Below are 20,538 nucleotides of genomic sequence, written 5' to 3' on the forward strand. Positions count from 1 at the left end.
CTCTATTGAAATGCTAAAGTGTTTAACGCGATGTGATTTGATAGAAAGAACACTTTGGTACGGAGTGTTGAAGCATCGGAAATAACATTTTGTATTCTGAGCTAAAGTTTAGCTGGTTGCGGTTTGCAATTGCAGAAATGCAGGCCAAGCTTTGAAAGTGTCACCTAACTCCTTTTTTGGCAGTTAATTTCAAAATGTACTCCTTTCTTATATTCTGATATCACTGCATTTTTCATCCAACGAGCTTCCGGCTTGTAGCTTCGAAAGAAATTCGTTAGAATTTAGACACAACCCGAATTTCAACAGTCAAACTTTCATTCGGAAAACCATTATTTGGCAATTATTTTTTGAAGATTATTTCTTTCAAATGTTGGCCGCGGCTACGTCTCAGATAGTTCATCCGTTGAGTCTAATTTTCGATGACTCGTTAAAGCATTTCGACCGGTAACTAGCCAATGACACCAACGATGTTTTGCTCCAAATCCACAAAGGCTTTAGACTTTACATATCCGCACAAAAAAAGTCTAACGGTGTGATATCACATTATTAGCCACCAAAATCGACCAAACCGGACGATCCAAAAGGTGAAATTATCTGCTCACCGAAGTGTTTGCTTGATTGATATGTGTGGGAAGTGACACCGCCTTCTTGAAACCAAATGTCGTCGAGATCACGAGGTTCAATTTACAGAATCAAATTGTTAGTTGTCATGGTGCAATAACCATTGACGGTTACGTTCTCACCGGCATCGTTTTTGCAGAAATATGGACCCGATTCGATCGGCGCACAAACTACACCAAATGGTGGTGATTTAAATAGTTGATCTTGAATATCTTTAGGGTGTTCTTCGTACCAAATACGTAAAATGCGCCAAGTCGTTCCATATGTCAATCCGAGTTGCTACGAACGACACCAAATCGACTCTCCACGGTCTTCATGCGTGATTTGTCAAAAAATAGGCTATTGAAAAGAATACCTCTACTTGGATCACACGTTAAAAGTAAATTTCTCTGTAAACAAATTCCCTTGATAAATAATAATTTCTGTATTTGACGTATTAACCCATAAGAGGTGATTCCTTAAAATAGAGTAGAGAAATCAGAATCAGGACAGAAAACAGTTAAAAAAATATAAGCAAAATTGAATTATTGATATTATTTGAATTTTTTATATATATTTTGAGGTTATGTAGGAAAACTCTATAAAGAAGAGCTGTAGATGCTTTTATTATCTACAACATTGTCATACAACCCTTTGCTATAGGAATCTTAGTTCGTCTGGAAATCGAAATAGAGATAAGCTGTTCATAATCCTTAACCCTCAAAGGCGCCTCACTTTTTTCTTTAAAATGTCCGTAAATAAGTTTCCCTTAATGTTTGTTATTTTATCTTTCGTTTCCCATGAATTTCAATCCAACATGAATTTTTCCCCTTTTTCTATAATTTTCAAAGTCCAGCACTACTAGTCCAGCAATACTTTTTGAAATCGAAATTATTGAGAATTTCCCTTATCAGATGTAAGAATTGAAAAAATACATAAGTATACTCTTTCTATTACATATTTATAAAGAAAAAGAGTTACCACTGAAGTCTTTTTATGAAAAGCAACAGCGGTGTGGCAAGCAATGCACAGAGTTTCCAAAGAAAACCAGCAGTCCACGGATACTTTATCAGTCAATTTAATAGAGTAAAGCAGTGAAAAGCAACTGAAAAGTAAATAACTGCAAATCAAAGTGTAAATGTAATGGAAAACTCTGTGTGAAAATCACTGGCCACTTACACTTCCACGAATATCACACGAGCAAGCAAATAAACAAACAAATTACTGACACTAACACATAGCAACATAGCAACATATGGAGAACAAAAAGCGGCTACACAACCCACACACAAACATATTACTCAAAAGCATGTGGCGCTTGGCGTTCGGCGTTACGTTTCATTCACTTACGTTTATTAAAAAATTCCACAAAACAAATAAGAAATAACACAAAAAGGACATGGCACTCAACACAAACGCGGAAGTGTGGCAGAAATGTCCAGGCAACCAACCAACAGCAAGTGTAACTAACACTATGCGGGTGTAAATAATAAACACACAGTTGTTGCTTTTTGTTGTTGTTCAGCACAGTTGCATCAAATAAATTGACTAAATTGTTGTAATAGAAACAAATCTCACAAGTGCATGCATACATTTGTACAGACAGGCATATGTGCTCGTATGTCAGCGTGCAGACTTTGTTCGGCGTGTGCAACATTTCCAATCAACCGCAGATTCACTTTGGGGAAACAGATGGAAAGCGCTACACATGTTTACATGCGACTACTGTGCATATATTGTTGTTTGTGTGCGGCGTATTGGGTCATCTTGCAATATTTAATTACAAAATGCATAGCAGAAACGAATAATAATTGTAAAATGGATGATATTTACAAAAGGCATATGGACACAGTGAGCTTTTTGGAAATGAAATTCGAAATTTGAACACAAACTCAGCTAAAATGTGATTGGAAAAGTAATAAAGATGAAAGCATAGTTTTCAATTCGAAGAAACCTGAAGGGTGAGGTGGTCTAACTAAGCTTGCGTAGAAGTTAGATAAAGTTATGAATAAAAAATGTAAAAAAAAAAATCTTTTATCTATTGGAAATAGTATCAACGCAGTGAATAATCCCGAAAAAATAGACCAAAAACAAGCACAAAGATCAATAAATATCCCACAAATTGAAAGTGAGTGGATACGTTAAGTGAAACTATGAGGTCGATCCCCAAAGGGATCCGGATGGGACAGCTTAGAACACCGCTTCATTGTAGTATTTAAAATTCTTATATAGTATAATATTATAGATCACAAGCCTTTTACAAATCAACAAAGCGCATTGGAACAAGCACAAATTTGTTGCGATAGCCAATGTCAGTCTCGACCATGCCTCCTGGTACGCCGAAGCTAAGACTACCGAGATGTTTCAACCTCTCGTGCCAAAGCTGAACAATGGCGGAGAAAGTGCCTGCATGTGTCCACCTGTCTTGTGCCTGACAATTTCACTTCAACTGGATACCAAGCCACAAAGGCATAGGGGACAATGAAATAGTGAACGAGATTCCCGAAAATGATATACGACTAACACCCGAAAACGTGATCAACATTGCGAAAACAATGCATTGTCTACACGACAACCTCGACAAAGTCCGCAGGATAGAGCTGACAGATCATCTCGTTGGCATCTGGGCTCTCCACGGTATGATACACTAGAGGATGTATCGATAGTGAGCCCGCAGAGTTTGCTAGAATTCGCGTCAAGCTCAGGCAACCTAAAAGATAACTACTTCTCTGGGAACTAGCAACTCAACTCCATCTGGTATCGCAAAAGGCCAAAACTCGTCTATGCGTCGTTTATTGGTCTACCAGATTAACCATCTCCTAAAACATTTAATCAAGACATCCTGTTATATATTTGAGTACAAAATCGTTCCAATGCTTTTGAAGCACCTACTTTAGTATACCATAACTTAGCCTACTCCGTGTACCTAAACAACCTTATTAAACTTCGTCGCTTTTTTTGAAATTAACGAAATCATACACGACTTAAGAATGACCTAATGAGCATATCATACTTAAATCAACTTTTAGTAAAAATTAACGCCCATCAATGAACGTGTTTAGCTCGCTCCCGAAATTACGGCGCAAATTAATCTCTCGTTGCAGACAAAAAAACGCTATGAGGCAACTTGCAACATAAGCAAAACTTACCAAAACTCTTTTCGTTAAGATTCCTTTTTCCTTATTTCTCAATTTCACGCTTCATTTGCAAATGTCCGCACGAAGTGTGGTCCCTACTTTATATGAATTATAGTGAAAACTTTTAAGCCACATTGTCACATAATTACCCCCAAAACAACTGCAAATACCAACAGCAGCAAAAATTACGAAGAAAACAGAAATTATCAACATTCACGCGAATAGAAAACAAAGAAATCGACAACAACAACAACATCGCAGCAGCAGCAGCAACAAACATTGTTAAATGAACTTATAAAAGCCACATTAAAAGTCAATGAGCGGCTAATGGAATTAAGTCACTGACGACGGCTTTAATTGTGTGTGTACGTGTGTGTGTGCATATGTTGTTGTGTGCTTTTGGTGTGATCAGCGAAAATAAGCTACGAAAATGCTCGTTTTAAATGTAATGCACGTAATGTCATTAAAATGTTCATTACGAATAATTAAGAAATTCTGGCAACACTTCGCCAAAGAGTTTTCGGTTTGGCCTTTTCGCTGTTGAGGATTTCCGTAAGTCTCCGTGCAGCATGTTTTTCCAATTATTGTAATTTTTCTTCTTTACTATTGTGTTGTGCTGTTCAATTACGAAACAGATGCTGTATTAAGCGAGCTGTGGCGCAATGAAGCTACAATAACTTGAATAAAAAAGTTAAAGTCTCCTTAAAGAGAAGATGATCAATTACTTTGGTAAAAATTTTAAGAAAGTAAGTGAAGAGGATGGAGTGATCTACAGAAGTTCGTGCAAGTGAATAAAGTTCTCTGAGCACCATTCACTTGGGAGTAGCTAGAAACGACTTTCTTACTTCTTCATGACACAAGCAGCTCACGATATCTGGTCTTAGACCAAGTATCCTCTGGGCTGCCAAAGAACATCCATTTTAAGGCGAGCTAAAGTGAGAAGGCGAACTATTCCTCTTCAGGGTTGTGCGGTGAGTTTGGAACCCATCCCAGTGAAAAAGAAAACAACAGTCCAGGGGGCCACATCTGGGCTGTAGGGCGGCTGCAGAAGCGTTGGGATGCCGGCTTTGGTTAGGTAGTTGTTCACAAGAAAGGCAGTGTGAGCCGGGGCTTTGTCGTGGTACAACTTCCAATCAGCTGCGATGTCTTGTCGGCCCCGATTTACCCTTCGTTTAAGTTTCTTGAGGACTTCCACGTAAAACTTGGCGTTGACGGTTTGTCCAGGAGAAACAAATTCATGACGATGCCTTTGATGCCAAAAAGGGCAATGGCATCGTTTTCACTTTGAATTTGCTAATTCTTGCCTTTTTTGGGCCTCCAAAGTACATACGCAGCGGATGAAAATCAGTCCTATTACTTTCCGGATAAACCCTGTAAGAAAAGCCTGACCAAAGTAATTTAAAATGTTTAGCTTAAAAATGTTACATCCGCTATGTCCACTTTCGAAATTCAACTAAGCCTTCTAGACATCGGAGGTACGCCGAATAACAGTTCGCGCCAGCTTAAATATTCATACAACTCATCAATTAATCCTTTTGTGACATTTATTTACTTACGAATTCTTTTTGAAGTTTTTGAACCGAACACTGAGACTTTTCAAATACTTCAATTTACTCAATCGACTAAAGAAAAACAAAAAAAAATGCAAAAATCAGCTGCACATCTCCAACCTTCGTGCTACCATTTTTTGCCTTCATTTCTCGCTAATTTATGCAAATTCTCCGACACAATTTGCAGGAGACATAATTAGCTTAGACAGACGGAATTTTTAACGATTTGTCGCATGCCACCCAATGTCTGGTTTACTAGCTACTGGCTGCCTCCACGGCTTTCACAGCTTCGGTGTTCATTTTAGGCCATTATCAACGAAGGAATTCAGCCGGTATGCAGTCTGACTTTGAACAAAGCGATGGAGAGTATGACAAAGCGTAGAGGAGAAAGAAAATGCCTCCCAAGCAAAAAAAGTGGAGCACAAGATAGAGAAAAAAACGTTGAATGAAATTACTGTGGAACCTGTATTAAGGCAATCGTAATGAATGTCCAGCATCCAAAGGACAACACTAGCTCAAGAACAAAAAAAATCAAGTAGAAGAAACATTGATATGTATCTTAAGCGGGTATAGACCGTGGCAAGTATGAAGGAAAGAAAAATAATACTCTCGTATACTCTTTTTCAGCGGGCCTTTCTAATGCTGCCGACAGCACTAAAGACAATTAAACTCCTGCTGTTAACTAACGAACGGAGAAGCGCTTACAAACCGACATAATAAGCAACAACAAGGGTAAATCAGTTTACGCTCGCTTGACGTATATAGGAAGAAAAGGAGTCAAGAAAAATAAATAACTGAATCAAAATAACAGCGTCAGCAAGCGGAAATAGAATAGGGGACATATACCCGCAAGACGGACACAATCAGAAATCGACCAACGGAAGTTTGGTGTGAGTAGACAGGAGGTGAAAGAAGAGGATGAGTAAAGGAGGTGGGGAAGCTGAAGTTGAATAATGGGTAGTAGGGTATGTAATGGCAGCGAAAGCCACTCAATGAAGAAGGCGTCTAGTCGCACCGTTAGGCCAGCACACGTAGTCTACATTACTATTCATTCAATTCATTAAGGCCTGCTGATACGCCCCGGTGCTTATATACAATATATAAACAGATGTATGTTTTGGTTATCAAACAGTGTAACGACTGCAAAAAAAGTGTGAAAAAAGTATTATATTTTTGTATAATAATTTTTTTGAGAGCTTTTGAAGCGTTATAATCTTTTATGGAAATTTTTCATATTTTAACGACTATAGACAAATGAAAAAAAATATTATTTTTATTTATTATACTTTTTTTGAGAGCTTTTTATGCGTTGTAAGCTTTAACGAACTTTTTGAGAAAATTTATGAAAATTGTTCTTACGAAATTGTAACGGCTGTAAAAAAAAAATAATATACATATTTCTTTATTTTAATTGTTTTTAGAGCTTTTTAAGCTTTATAAGCTTTTTCGATATTTTTGAGAGCATTGGAATTGTTCTTACGAAATTGTAACGGCTGTAGAAAAATTAAAAAAAAAATTCTTATATTTATTTATTATAATTTTTTTGAGAACTTTTTACGCGTTATAATCTTTTGAAGCTTTTACAAGCTTTTATGGAAATTGATCGAAATTATTTACTAATAAAAAGTTCAAGATTTTATTTTTTTTTTTCAGTTAAGTACGAAAATTCTGCAATTAAGTACGAAAATATTTCACATTTATTTTAGTACGAAGTGGCCCACTGTACAAATTCCCTCTAACATCTAACTCCTGTTACATTGGGTGTGGCAATCAAATCTAAAAACCGGAAACTATGCACCGTTATCCATATATTTATTTTCTCTACTTTCGAAACCCGAACTGCAGCCATCGACGAATGCCAACGTTACAGCCTACCCTAATCAAAGCCCACAACACGTTTCAGATGAAAAAAGCATCTATGTGGCTACAAACACCAACAGACAGCGTCAAACTATTCGAAAAAGACTGCAAAAGCTCAACAACGACAATCGCGTCGGCACAATGAAAACGATATGCAACGAATGGGAGCTGGAAATGCCGCTGTCGACTTGAAAACTCCAACCTTGCATATTTCGGTCTGCAAAATGCCGCGAAGTCATTGTAGTTTGTTTTGGCTGTTGTGGGGTCGCCAACAATAAACAATTCGGTTAAGCTTCGCCTGTCTTATTAACGTTAATGATACACGATATTGCCATAAAACATACAAGCAACATGGTGACCAAAAGCGTGACGACCCTTCGCAGCTCCTGCGGTAAATGCCACTACTCCTCTTCGTGTATTTATGTGTGCTTTCACTGCTGCCGACCCAACGATGTCTATTTCACTTTAGAGCTGACATCTCTGCTTGGCACACTGATTACTCAGATTTCACTCTCTACACACTGCTGCCAGCCAAGAGAGATGCAATAATATTTAAGTGACACACTAAGGCAGTCAGCCAAAAAACTTACTACTTGACACTCGCATTGCTGTTGGCTAGACACTGGGCGCATTGGTTAAACGATACAATGTCTGGACGCACTTCCTTTCTTTGCGCTCATTTTATTGCTCATTCTCCTTGCGCGACCCCTGACAAAGCTTTTGACGGTAAATGTCAAATGATGCTGCTTTATGTGCTTCCCAAGCAGTCTTTACGGCGGCTTTTCCGACGCTCACGTTCTTTGTGGTAAGTTTTGCAGTTGGCTGTGTAGTGGAGGTGTAGGTGACAGGATTCATATGTCAAATAAATTGTAATTAGTCGGTGGTACTGTAAGCACATGGCACAGTAGTTTTTGCTTTGTTGAGTAGAATTTTGATGTGAATTTATTGAAGCGACTTTGTCATTTATTAACGCGTTGTTGGCGTATGCGACTTTAGTGTTAGAAGGTTGCCTAATTCATCATGAAACATTGTACACTGGCTTTAATATCTTAAGAAGCTGTAGATATGCAGCAGCATATTGACTTGACCAACTAACTAAACCTAAAATTTTTCAAAAGCTTAGATTAATTCAATTTACCTTAAAATATAACTAAATATTTATCCGAAACACTCTTAAAGAACGCATAATATTGGTTTTTTGGCTAAAAGTTATAAATATACGCACATTCTATGAAAACACATTCGATATTTAATTACTAATTTTTATTACTTTTAATTAAACTATAATAACTAAAATATTTTTTAGGTTTAAGAACAAATTATGGTTTCGAGTACTCTCCTCTCTCCTGCGCAACTTTTTGAGCGCACATCTACCTCCATGTGACCTTACTATTCATCGGGTAAGAATATATCACTGCGTACTTTGTCGAATTCCGGTGAGGCACAAGCATGGAATTTATACACCTTATCACATGCATTGGTGCCGCCAGCGTTGAGACAACCATCAACAATATTCAGTAAGCGTTGTTCACCCACGATTTCATACAACGACTCCTTCATGGCCTGTTTGTTGATGGCATCATCCTTATAGAATACCAATTTATTATAGAGACAGTTCACGTAGCACTTCTCGCGATCACTTGGGTTCGCCACCTTTATTTTAACCAGATTGGTGGCGAGCTCATCCGAAAAACCATATTCTCCCACGCAAGCTTCCTTGGCGTGTTTCAAGTTGAGGCGATAGGCAATCCAAGCGGTCAAAACTTCGAACTTCGCTTCCAGTTCCGGTGTGAGCTTCTTTGGCTTGCGCAGACCCGCTTCCGCGTTGAAAACGCACAGACTGAGCAGTACGGTAGCCAGGATGCAGCAGATGTTAGAGGATTTCATGTTTAACTATTTTTTTTGGTGTGCGTTTAGTAGATTACTGTAATGTATACTTGAACTTAATGCTTTGCTGACTGTAGCGCGGGTCTTTATATACTAATGTTCTTATCAATTAGTGACGGTTAGACAACAAAGTCGGGCTTAGTTATGATGAAAGCATTGCATTATTAGTAATTCCTTGTAATCGCAATGTTTGTTTTTAATTTAACGCACGATGCACTTTCGAATTATTAAGAAATATAATCAATGCAATGGAATTCCCAAACTAGGAACTATTTCAATATTCGTTGCAATAATCGGCAGATATGAACAGATGTTCATACTTAAGTATTCTCTGATCATATATGTATATGTATTGCGAATTTCCTTATCAATATTGTAAATTAATTTAGTTTCAGGTAATCTGACACTGCAGATAATCTTTTTAAGTTGTAAAAAGGGTTTATTTATAATTTTAGATTACCCTGAAAAATGGACTAACATTTTTATTTGGAAATTCACTACAATGTGAGACTGCTATTATACAATTATTTCAAACAAAGTAAAATATATTGTGGAAATGTTGAGAAGGAAGAAATTTTTAACTTCTATGTAATATATCACGTGTTACTAGTTTTGACAAAATAAAGTCATGTCCAGATTTGGTTTTTTCCTAAATTAAAATGCTGTTATATTTTTCTTAAAAAAAATTCCTCCAAATACTTGTAGCTAAAATTTTGCTCAGAAGTGTAAATATATTCTTAAAGCATTATATATTAAATTTGAAATAAATCGTCAAACTGATGGTAGCCCGAAAATGTTCTCACTATGCTCGGCATATGGCCCTTATCCCGGTTTTAAAGTTAGGTTAAAATTCATCAAAGCACTTCGAGGCAATCACAAATTTGTTGAGACACCCAATGTCAATTTCGGTTATGTCTCTTGGTTCGCCGAAAATAAGACTGCCGAGATGTTTCATGCTCAGTCTTTAAAAGGCTGGACAATGGAGGAGAAAGCACCTGCATGTATCCATCTCACCCTCTCTTTACAACTTTGACAATTTACGACCGATAAGATTTTTAGCCTTACCGCATGAATGCCTATTGGACAATGTCCAGTAAAAACCCCTTCGGTTGCGTAAAGATGAATGTAAAAAGATTGTCAAGAGTAATCAATTCAGAAGATCTCCTGCGTTTTATTCTAAACCAAAAGGATCTCGCAATCGCACAAAAGCGGGCCGTCAACGAGCGCCTGTAAAACGCAAACGAGATCCATTGGTGTAGCGCTAGAATGCACGACGCTAATGGAGATCCAATTGGTTCCCATTCCAATGCGAGCGTCGACTTTGCAGTTGCCAGTGATTCCGCTATGACCAGGTATCCAAATGAGAGTGATGAGGAAGTAACTTAATACTATTTCTAGGGAGGGCAATCACTCCCTCGTTAGCTTTGCGCCCATTATCAAGCTTAGCACTGGTATTGTCGCTCTACATTCGAAGTGAATGCTCACCTCCCTGAAGGAGGTTGCACTTCGTAGCAGTGCATCTACCGCCACCTTATTAGCAGTCAATTCTGGCTGAAAAACCTTACAGTGGTCCGGCAGCACCTTAGAGAAAATTCCACTTCTAACTTTCTTTCCTAGCTTTGACCCATCCATGAAAAAGTTCAGGGCATCGCTTCTTCACCGACTTTTCCCAGCCTCCGGGAAGCAATTAAGACGATTGAGAGAATTTGGGAGTGTCCTTGTTCGGACACCAGCTTCAGAGCACACTTCGCAGCTAAACGAATACACCATAGAATCTTGGCTATAGTTTTGTAGAGTCAAAACACCGCTTGTAGTGATAGTGCCCACTTTTGGTGAGAGTCGCCGTTCTACAGCAATATAAAGCAACCGATGCCTTCGTTTGGCTTTTAAACTCTGAAACAATCCATCCCTTTGGGGATATAATGTGTTGATATAATAATAAGGAGTTTATATTTCCAATTTCCCATACTTTCATTTGTATTTTATATTTTTATATATACTACTTATAAATATACATACTAGATCCGTTGATCCATTATGCTTGTAATTATGTAAACGTGGATCAAAAAATTGCGAATTCCTTAAAAGATACTGTAGAGATACAAAATAGAAAAACTCTTATCTAACTTTATTTACTAAAAATTTTATTCTTCTAAAAAATTTTATAATTTACAATCAGAAGATCTCTTAAATACATTTTATTAAATAAATACATTAAATACATTAACTCGAAATTATCTATTCATCGGGTAAGAAGATATCACTGCGTACTTTGTCGAATTCCGGTGAGGCGCAAGCATGGAATTTATACACCTTATCACATGCATTGGTGCCGCCAGCGTTTAGACAACCATCAACAATATTCAATAAGCGTTGTTCACCCACAATTTCATAAAGCGACTCCTTCATGGCCTGTTTGTTGATGGCATCATCCTTATAGAATACCAATTTATTGTAGAGACAGTTCACGTAGCACTTCTCGCGATCACTTGGGTTCGCCACCTTTATTTTTACCAGATTTGTGGCGAGCTCATCCGAAAAGCCATATTCGCCCACGCAGGCTTCCTTGGCGTGTTTCAAATTGAGACGATAGGCAATCCAAGCGGTCAAAACTTCGAACTTCGCTTCCAGTTCTGGTGTAAGTTTCTTGGGCTTGCGCAGACCCGCGTCCGCGTTGAAAACGCACAGGCTGAGCACTACTGTAGCCAATAAGTAGCAGACGATAGAGGATTTCATGTTTAGTTGATTTTGTGGGTTGATTTTAGTAGATTACTGTAATGTATAATCGAACTGAATGCTTTGCTGCATGCAGTGGGGGTCTTTATATACTAATGTTCTTATCAATTAGTGACGGTTAGACAACAATGTCGGGCTTAGTTATGATGAAAGCACTGCATTATTAGTAATTCCTTGTAATCGTAATGTTTGTTTTTAGTTAAACGCACGATGCACTTTCGAATTATAATGAAATATATTTTTTAATGCAATGGAATTCCTAAAATAGAAACTATTTCACTATTCGTTGCAATAATCGGGAGATATCAATAGATGTTCCGCTTAGTTTGAAATTTTTGAAATTTAAATTCACACATAAAAGAATTGTTAGCAGTACAAAGTGTTTCTTTATGCTTTATTCTGATTTAAAACTAAGTGAAAAACTTGGTAGTCAAAAATTATGAGATTTTAATTTCTATGCGATTTTTGACATTTTGTCTTATTACTGTCAGCTCTATTGAGAATTGACAGGTTCTGCAGCTAGCTTCCTAAAATCAGCGATTAACAAAAGTACTAGTTGAAAACTTCGCTATTGTTTAGACTAGATCTGCATTCTTATTTCTTTTCACATCACTTCGTATCACAAACGTTTAAGCATGCAAATTTTTAATATGCAACCCTGTCAATATTTTCTTTCAAACTAGCAGACTGTTATGTATTATATTACCCACCATGTAGGAAGTGCACTGATATAGACATGAGGGAGACGCTGGAACATCTCCTCTGTTTATGAACTCTGCTTAGATACCTAGGAGCTTCATAATACAGGGAACTGTATTAGATACCAAGTCTCAATTAAACTTCTAAAGTACCAAGTATGCATTTCAGTCTGTATTTCAAAGAGTAAATATTAATTTGGTATATTAAATTGTTTTTATTTGGCAACTCTGTTTGGCAAACAAGCATTTTAAATAACACTTTCTTTCAACTGGCAGTAAATTAAGCGAATATATGAGGGTTGATTTTGATTTCTATATTTATTTTGATTTCTATCTCCGAAACAATGAAACTTACAATCTACAAGGATCAAATGGTCAGTGATTACAGGTACTCAAGAAAAGATTAAACAACGCCTCCGTGGCGCAATTGGCTAGCGCGTTCGGCTGTTAACCGAAAGGTTGGTGGTTCGAGCCCACCCGGGGGCGTTACAAAATATTTTGCGATAGATTGATTTAAAAAAATAAGTGTTCTGTACATATCTCTTGAATTCGTCATCTTTATTTCGACCAGATTGGCGACAAACTCATTTGAAAACACGTATTAGCTCACACATACTTCCTGGGCGCGATGTTTGATTCCTAGAATTACTATATAAAGCGGTGTCCGCGCTGAAAGCACATTTGCCAAGCAGTATTGACGCCAAAATGTTAGAGATTTTCATGTTAAGTTGATTTTGTGGAACGCTTTTGTAAGTATGTCAATATAGTCTAGCATTCTATATACTAGAAATGTAATCCAGAGCCATGTTATCAGTAAAAATTCTTACTGCAATTATTGCGAATTTTTACAGGAAGCTTTTGCTTTGTATGCTGCGTTCCCACGAAATGAGCAATTCATAGAAACAGAGATTTTGATGATAAGAAATGTTTAATGGTTCAATAAAAGTGTATATTTCTACATTTTAATTCGCACAATACCATTTAGAAAGTAATGTTTTTGTAATTGTTGATTAAAATGCTCACATATCACCTTTATACATACATATTTATGTAGTCTGTCTAACATTTCAGGAATTGTAATAATCTCAGTTAGCATTAATTGTAAATTCCATTGAAAGCGTCTTATCAGAAAACATTTCTATAGCATATGATAGGTGTGTCTTGATAGAAAATAAATAAAGAAACTTATTTTAGATTCTAACATCATTACAGCAAGATGTGACCCTTCCAAGTTTTTTGAGTTCTTCTAATTTTTATATAACCTGTTAATATGTCAACAATTTTTTGCTCTTACAATTAAATCAAAGACGGTATAATAAAATCACATAAGTTTGTTATTAATCATAATTTTTACTTGGACTTCGACATCCGTTATTCTTTATTTGTTTATATAACCCATTATTGACCAGCGGATTTTGTAGCCTCCGTGGCGCAATTGGCTAGCGCGTTCGGCTGTTAACCGAAAGGTTGGTGGTTCGAGCCCACCCGGGGGCGGTATATATTTTGCAATATTAACTTGCATAATTATAAAAATTATTTTTAATATTCATAAAGTCACTGTCTCCGTATCGAAAGTACACTAAAACTAGTTAATTTGAAATGAAGAAGAACAATCATTCATGTTGATAAAACTCAGTATAAACGACATAATCGATATATAGTATATATACACCTACATACATATGTATGTTTAAGCGCTGTAAGCCCTGTAAACGACTGATAAGAACCAATGTTATAGGTATTATGACAGCAGTCAGACAAGAATACTGCGTATACGACTAGCGCCTGAGAACAACAACCAAAGTACTAATCAGCTGAATATTTACAATAAGAAAACAACTAACAATCGATTCAACTTTTCATAGACAAAAAAGTTCAAATAATATACTACCGAACATTTCTTAGAATGCCCACAAAGGTATCTTGATTATTTCCATCATAATTATACACTGATTAGTATATAAGGTCTGCTTGGTAAATTTTTCGACACAGTTCAATTACAACGACTGCAAAAAATAGGCGAACTATATTTAGAAGGAAAATCGATTTACTTTTCCATTAAATAAAAATGAAATTATTTTTGCTATACACGGTCGGCGCTCTGATAGTAGGCAGCATTAACGCCGACACTTTCTCAGAGACTAAAGATATTCCTAATGATTTTAAGAGACAGATTGCTGAGAATTATAATGACAGAGATGACGTAGATGGTATGAATGCAGAGTATTTCAAAGCACTACAAGCATCCAAGCTTAATGTAAAGGCCAGAGCTAAGGAACGCCTCGCCTCAGCCGCCGAATACTTCAAAGCACCGGACGAAAGTGAACTTCGAAGCAATGCGCTAATATTGGCACAGGAAAGATTAGCCGACGCTGCTGAATATTTAAAAGCACTAGAGTCTCCAAAGCGTGTTTCCAGAACCAAAGTGGGGAATGCACTTGCTGTTGCTGCCGAATACCTTAAGGCACCCGAATCTCCGAGGCATAACCACAGGATAGATCGAATCGCAGACAGTTTGGCCGCCACTGCTGAATATCTGAAAGCAACAGAGTCTCCAAAGCGTCTTTCCAGAACCAAAGTGGGGCACGCACTTGCTGTCGCTGCCGAATACTTAACGGCTCCCGAATCTCCAAGGCATAACAACAGGATTGACCTAACGGCAGAAAATTTAGCTGCAACTGCTGAGTATTTCAGGACCCCAGAATCGCAGACACATAATAGCAGGATTGCAGCTGCCAAACACTTTCGTATACCTGATTATTACTCAAAGCGAAGGAAGTACCTTGCTACACACGGAGGGCCGATGTTCAGACCAACAAAGAAGGCTCGTTGTCGTCGTCGATATGGCTTGGTATAATTTAATAGGTTTAGTTAATTTATTGTTGTTTTACAGTACAAGTTTAAGAAATTAGTAAATGAGTACTTTTGTGCGCCTGAAAATTACTAAAAAGTTGATGTTACAAAGAAGAACCTTGCTGCAGTCGGAAGACCAATCTTTAGACCAAAAAAAAACGGCTTCTCTTCCTCGTCGCCGTGGTCTAGATCTATTTTAGTACATTTTATTTTATTTTTTAATACACACTTTATAAATTATATACAATTAAATGCCAAAAACAACTTCTATGAAAAAGTTTGTATGTATACCTAGGAATAAAAACAAATTATCGAAAATCGCTTTACTGTTTTTCAAAATATTTTCCATTATGATCAATACATTTTAGTATGATTTTGAGTCAATTTTCGAATATCTTTTGCCTTTTTAACTGAGGCATCTCCAACACATGCGATCTGAACATATCAACCGCCCCTTCAGGTGTGGAGAAACTTTGAACTCTTAGTTTACTTGACTCATTCAATTGATAGTTTGCAATTGTTTCAGTCGATGTTTGAGATCGCGTATTGTGGTGATGAAGAGTGATCCGTCTTCGGCAGTTGGGTTTCTTAATTTCTTGAAAGACAACTGGCAAACAAATTACCGTATACCACTCAAAAGTTTCAGGGCATATTTTTAAGATATTACACTTAACGAAAATGCCAAAAAAAATTAATTTTTTGAAAATTCTAACTACCCCTAACCCATTAAAGCCACTGTCATTCATCCACTGGCGCTATTTATAGCATCATTAAAGCTAAATATACTCTGTAATTCTAATTGATTTCAAGTAATCATTTATACTGATAGCATTCACTATAATCGACAGATACATATACATATATAGTATGTACATATCTGCGTATAAAACTGAGAACAAAAGCTCTCAGACTTAAACGTCTGATAAGGAATAATATTATATGACGACAACCGTTGAAAACGTCGCACACGACTAGCGCCTTGACCCACCATCTAAATTACTAATCAGATATATATTTACGACATAATAACAACAATCAACAGCTGGTGTAATTATTGGACCTTTAGAAAATTGGAAAAAAAAAACTGAAGATTACTCAAAATGATTATGATTAGTATATAAGCTCGGTTTAATTAAATCTGCATTCACAGTTCAACTACAACGACTATAAGGACCAGTCTAACTAAAGTTGGAAATAAAATCGATTAAATAAAAATGAAATTGCTACTGCTATACTCGATCAGCACTCTCATAGTGGTCAGCATTAATGCCGCCATATTGCCGGAGACTCAACATATTACCAATGATTTAGATAAACAGATTGCTGAACTTTATAGAACCAGAGATGTCAAGAATGGTATGAATGCTGTCGCAGAGTATTTCAAAGGCCCAGAAGCATCAAAACAAAATTTGAAAACCGAAACCAAGGAGCGCCTCGCCTCAGCCGCCGAATACTTCAAAGCACCTGACGTGAGTGAGCTTCGAAGCAATGCACTAATATTGGAACAGGAAAGATTAGCCGCCGCCGCTGAATATATGAAAGCACCAGAGTTTTTAAAGCGTCTTTCCGGAGTGGGGAATGCACGTGCTGTCGCTGCCGAGTACTTTAGAGCTCCCGAAACGCTGAGGCATAATAGCAATATTGATCGAGCTTCAGAAAGTTTAGCTGCAGCTGCTGAATATCTGAAAGCACCAGAGTTTCCAAAGCATCTTTCCGCCACCAAAGTGGAGAATGCACGTGCTGCCGATGTCGAGTACTTTATAGCTCCCGAATCACCAAAGCATAACACCAGGATTGATAGAACGATAGGAAGTAAAGCTGCAGCTGCTAAATACTTTCACGCATCTGATTATTACTCAAAGCGAAGGAAGTACCTTGTTGCACACGGAGGACCGATGTTCAGACCAACAGAGAAGGCTCATCGCGGTCGATTCGTTCGCTGGGGTTAATTTAGTGGGTTTACTTAATTTATTGTTGTTTTATAGTAGAAGTTTAAGAAATTATATTCATTGTATAATAAGAACTCATAGTTAGTAGAATATATCACTGATGGTTCTAAAATTTCATCTTTTTTTTGTTTTGTTTTGACCGATTTCAAAGAGTACTAAATTTTAAATCATAAGAAGACAGCATAAGATTCTAATTTAATTTTCAGATAAGTAAATCTGAATCTGCTGAATTTTAGCATTAAAGAGCTCCATTAGAAGTTCCAATGTCCCACCTCCGCTTAAAATTAGTCGGTGTAAAATCCAAGACAAGCATGGAAAACAAAGATATAGTATGTCAAGCTTTTCTCTGATACAGAAGCCAAAATTAAAGCCACAGCACACTGACTGACCCAACACACACTTGCTTTAACTAAAATGTAGCTGTTAGTCTTAACCTTTAACTGGTGACATGGTTTTTGTGTAATTTAACTGGTGACGAGCGGCCTAGGACGATAGCTTACTGCAGTCTTTCAAACCATTAAATGAATATATAAAATGATAAATTAAAACTACTCAATAGGCTCGCTATTACTAACTTTCTAATATAATCTATATAGGAACTAAAATCAGGCGGTGAACTAAAAGGAAATAAAATCAGGCGGCCTGTGAGACTGCTTGTCACCAGTTAAAGGTTAAAGCCACTGTCATTCATCCACTAGCGCTATTTTTAGCATCATTAAAGCTAAATATACTCTGTAATTTTAATTGATTTCAAGTAATAATTTATACTAATAAGATTCACTATAATCGACAGATACATATGTACATATATATAGTATATACATATCTGCGTATAAAACTGAGAACAAAAGCGCTCAGACTTAAACGCCTGATAAGGAATAATATTATAAAATTGTTCCTTATCAGGCGTTTAAGTCTGAGCCGTCGCATACGGCTAGCGCCTTGACCCACCAACTAAATTACTAATCAGATATATATTTACAACATAATAATAACAATCTACAGCTGGTGTAATTATTGGACCTTTAGAAAATTGGAAAAAAAACTGAAGATTACTCAAAATGATTATGATTAGTATATAAGCTCGGTTTAGTTAAATCTGCATTCACAGTTCAATTACAACGACTATAAAGAGCAGTCGAACTAAAGTTAGAAATAAAATCGATTAAATAAAAATGAAATTGCTTTTGCTATACTCGATCAACACTCTCATAGTGGTCAGCATTAACGCCGCCATATTGCCGGAGACTCAACATATTACCAAAGATTTAGATAGACAGATTGCTGAACTTTATAGAACCAGAGATATCAATGATAGTATGAATGCTGCCGCAGAGTATTTCAGAGCACCACAAGCATCAAAACAAAATTTGAAAACCGAAACCAAGAAGCGCCTCGCCTCAGCCGTCGAATACTTCAAAGCACCCGACGTGAGTGAGCTTCGAAGCAATGCACTAATTTTGGCACAGGAAAGATTAGCCGCCGCTGCTGAATATCTGATAGCACCTGAGTTTCCAGAGCGTCTTTCCGCCACTAAAGTGGAGAATGCACTTGCTGACGCTGCCGAATACTTTAAGGCTCCAGAATCGCCGAGCCATAACACCAGGATTGATCGAACCGCGGAAAGATTGGCCGCCGCTGCTGAATATCTGAAAGCACCTGAGTTTCCAAAGCGTCTTTCCGCCACCAAAGTGGAGAATGCACGTGCTGCAGGTGCCGAGTACTTTATAGCTCCCGAATCGGCGAGGCATAACACCAGAATTGATAGAAGTAAAGCTGCAGCTGCTAAACACTTTCACGCATCTGATTATTATTCAAAGCGAAGGAAGTACCTTGCTACACACGGAGGACCGATGTTCAGACCAACAGAGAAGGCTCATCGCGGTCGATGCCGGGGGTGGGAGGATGGGGTAATTTAGTGGGTTTAGTTAATTTAATGTTGTTTTATAGTAGAAGTTTAAGAAATTATATTCATTGTATAATAAGAACTCATAGTTAGTAGAATATATCACTGATGGTTCTAAAATTTTAACTTTTTTTTGTTTTGTTTTGACTGATTTCAAAGAGCACTAAATTGGAAATCATAAGAAGACAGCATAAGGTTCCTAAGCAAGAAATCTCTACTTATTCTTTCCAACAACTATATATTTTCCTCTCATGTTTTTTCGCCTCAAAAAGGGCAGGTAAAATGAATATACTTTCTTAATCAACAATTTCTACTTAGACTACTAAGCATACATTTTCAGTCTTCTCCACTTTCCAAGCAGTTCATGAAGTTCTTGCCAACTCATCCCATTACTTTATCTCCTTCCACAATAATTGCTTTGTTGGGGCTAACCACCGTAAGGCATGAACATCAACGTCACCACAACATGACGATGATAATTCTATGGTTCCACACAGCCGCTGAATTCATGCTTCAGCGTATTCTCTTACAAACAAATACAAATACGTACACATGTGAAAGAGTCAGTTTGTAAGTGGTAATGTAAGTTAAGTTGTTTGTACTTCCGTTAAAATGTCGCTTGCCACATGCCACCATCAAGGGCAAGTAATCAGTTCAACAATATGCCATCTACTTATGCATATTGTATGCCCCGTCACTTGACACTGTACGTCTTAAGTTGGGAACTGATATGAGCGGTGGATATTTGCTTGGCAAAGGCAAAAAACTCAACTTTGCTCAATTCAATTCAATTTAGTCAGTGACACCTGATGGAAAGTGCTACGCACTCTGCGTTTGCGGAAGGTACTTCTAAGCGTTCTTGAGGTGATTACCATGTGTGCCGTCAAGATTTCGTTATGCTTCTATAACTATTCACAAATAATAACATACATATGCGATATGAAGGAAAATAAATGAAGTTAGAAAATTCTGAGGAGCTGAAGCAACAGCTGTCGGCAGTAAATTGCATCTTTTTGTGAGAGCAAAATTCCTTAGAAGTAAGAAGTTTATGAAAAAATGCGGAAAATATTGTATTGAACGACTGCGAAGAGATTAGTTACTGAAAAATTAACCTCAAAATAATTTAAAAGAATTTTAAACTAACCTCTTAGCTGTATCCTCCGCACGGGTGTCGACTAGGCAATGGGTGTCGCTGCTAATAATGTCATGATCTCAAGCTGGCTTCTGTCAGAGTCATTACATTCCAGATAGGCGGCTCCTAGCGTAGGCTGAGGTATTTTTCTCAAACATTCCCTTATGCTGGACTACTTTAAATGCTTCCTGAGAAGTAGGTGAATGGGTAATACAACGGCCCTTGCTCGG

The 20,538-nt window shown here is 37.2% G+C and overlaps 2 protein-coding genes and 2 non-coding genes across 4 annotated transcripts; 2 read left to right on the top strand and 2 right to left on the bottom strand.

The window, feature by feature from the left end:
- Positions 1–8,388: 8,388 nt before the first annotated feature.
- On the bottom strand, positions 8,389–9,089 carry LOC109579239 (general odorant-binding protein 56a). The gene has a single exon (XM_019988852.3). It carries the CDS (start codon positions 9,032–9,034, stop codon positions 8,537–8,539), a length of 498 nt encoding a protein of 165 aa, XP_019844411.2. The 5' UTR covers positions 9,035–9,089; the 3' UTR covers positions 8,389–8,536.
- Positions 9,090–11,219: 2,130 nt separating this feature from the next.
- Positions 11,220–11,834, bottom strand: LOC105221860 (general odorant-binding protein 56a-like). The gene has a single exon (XM_019988851.3). It carries the CDS (start codon positions 11,768–11,770, stop codon positions 11,273–11,275), a length of 498 nt encoding a protein of 165 aa, XP_019844410.2. The 5' UTR covers positions 11,771–11,834; the 3' UTR covers positions 11,220–11,272.
- Positions 11,835–12,880: 1,046 nt separating this feature from the next.
- Positions 12,881–12,954, top strand: Trnan-guu (transfer RNA asparagine (anticodon GUU)). Its single transcript has one exon. It is a non-coding gene; the product is annotated as a tRNA-Asn (tRNA).
- A 934-nt stretch (positions 12,955–13,888) lies between these two features.
- Trnan-guu (transfer RNA asparagine (anticodon GUU)) lies at positions 13,889–13,962 on the top strand. Its single transcript has one exon. It is a non-coding gene; the product is annotated as a tRNA-Asn (tRNA).
- The last annotated feature ends 6,576 nt before the right edge of the window (positions 13,963–20,538 follow it).

Source organism: Bactrocera dorsalis, chromosome 3, assembly GCF_023373825.1.
Source record: "Bactrocera dorsalis isolate Fly_Bdor chromosome 3, ASM2337382v1, whole genome shotgun sequence".
Classification (NCBI taxonomy): domain Eukaryota; kingdom Metazoa; phylum Arthropoda; class Insecta; order Diptera; family Tephritidae; genus Bactrocera; species Bactrocera dorsalis.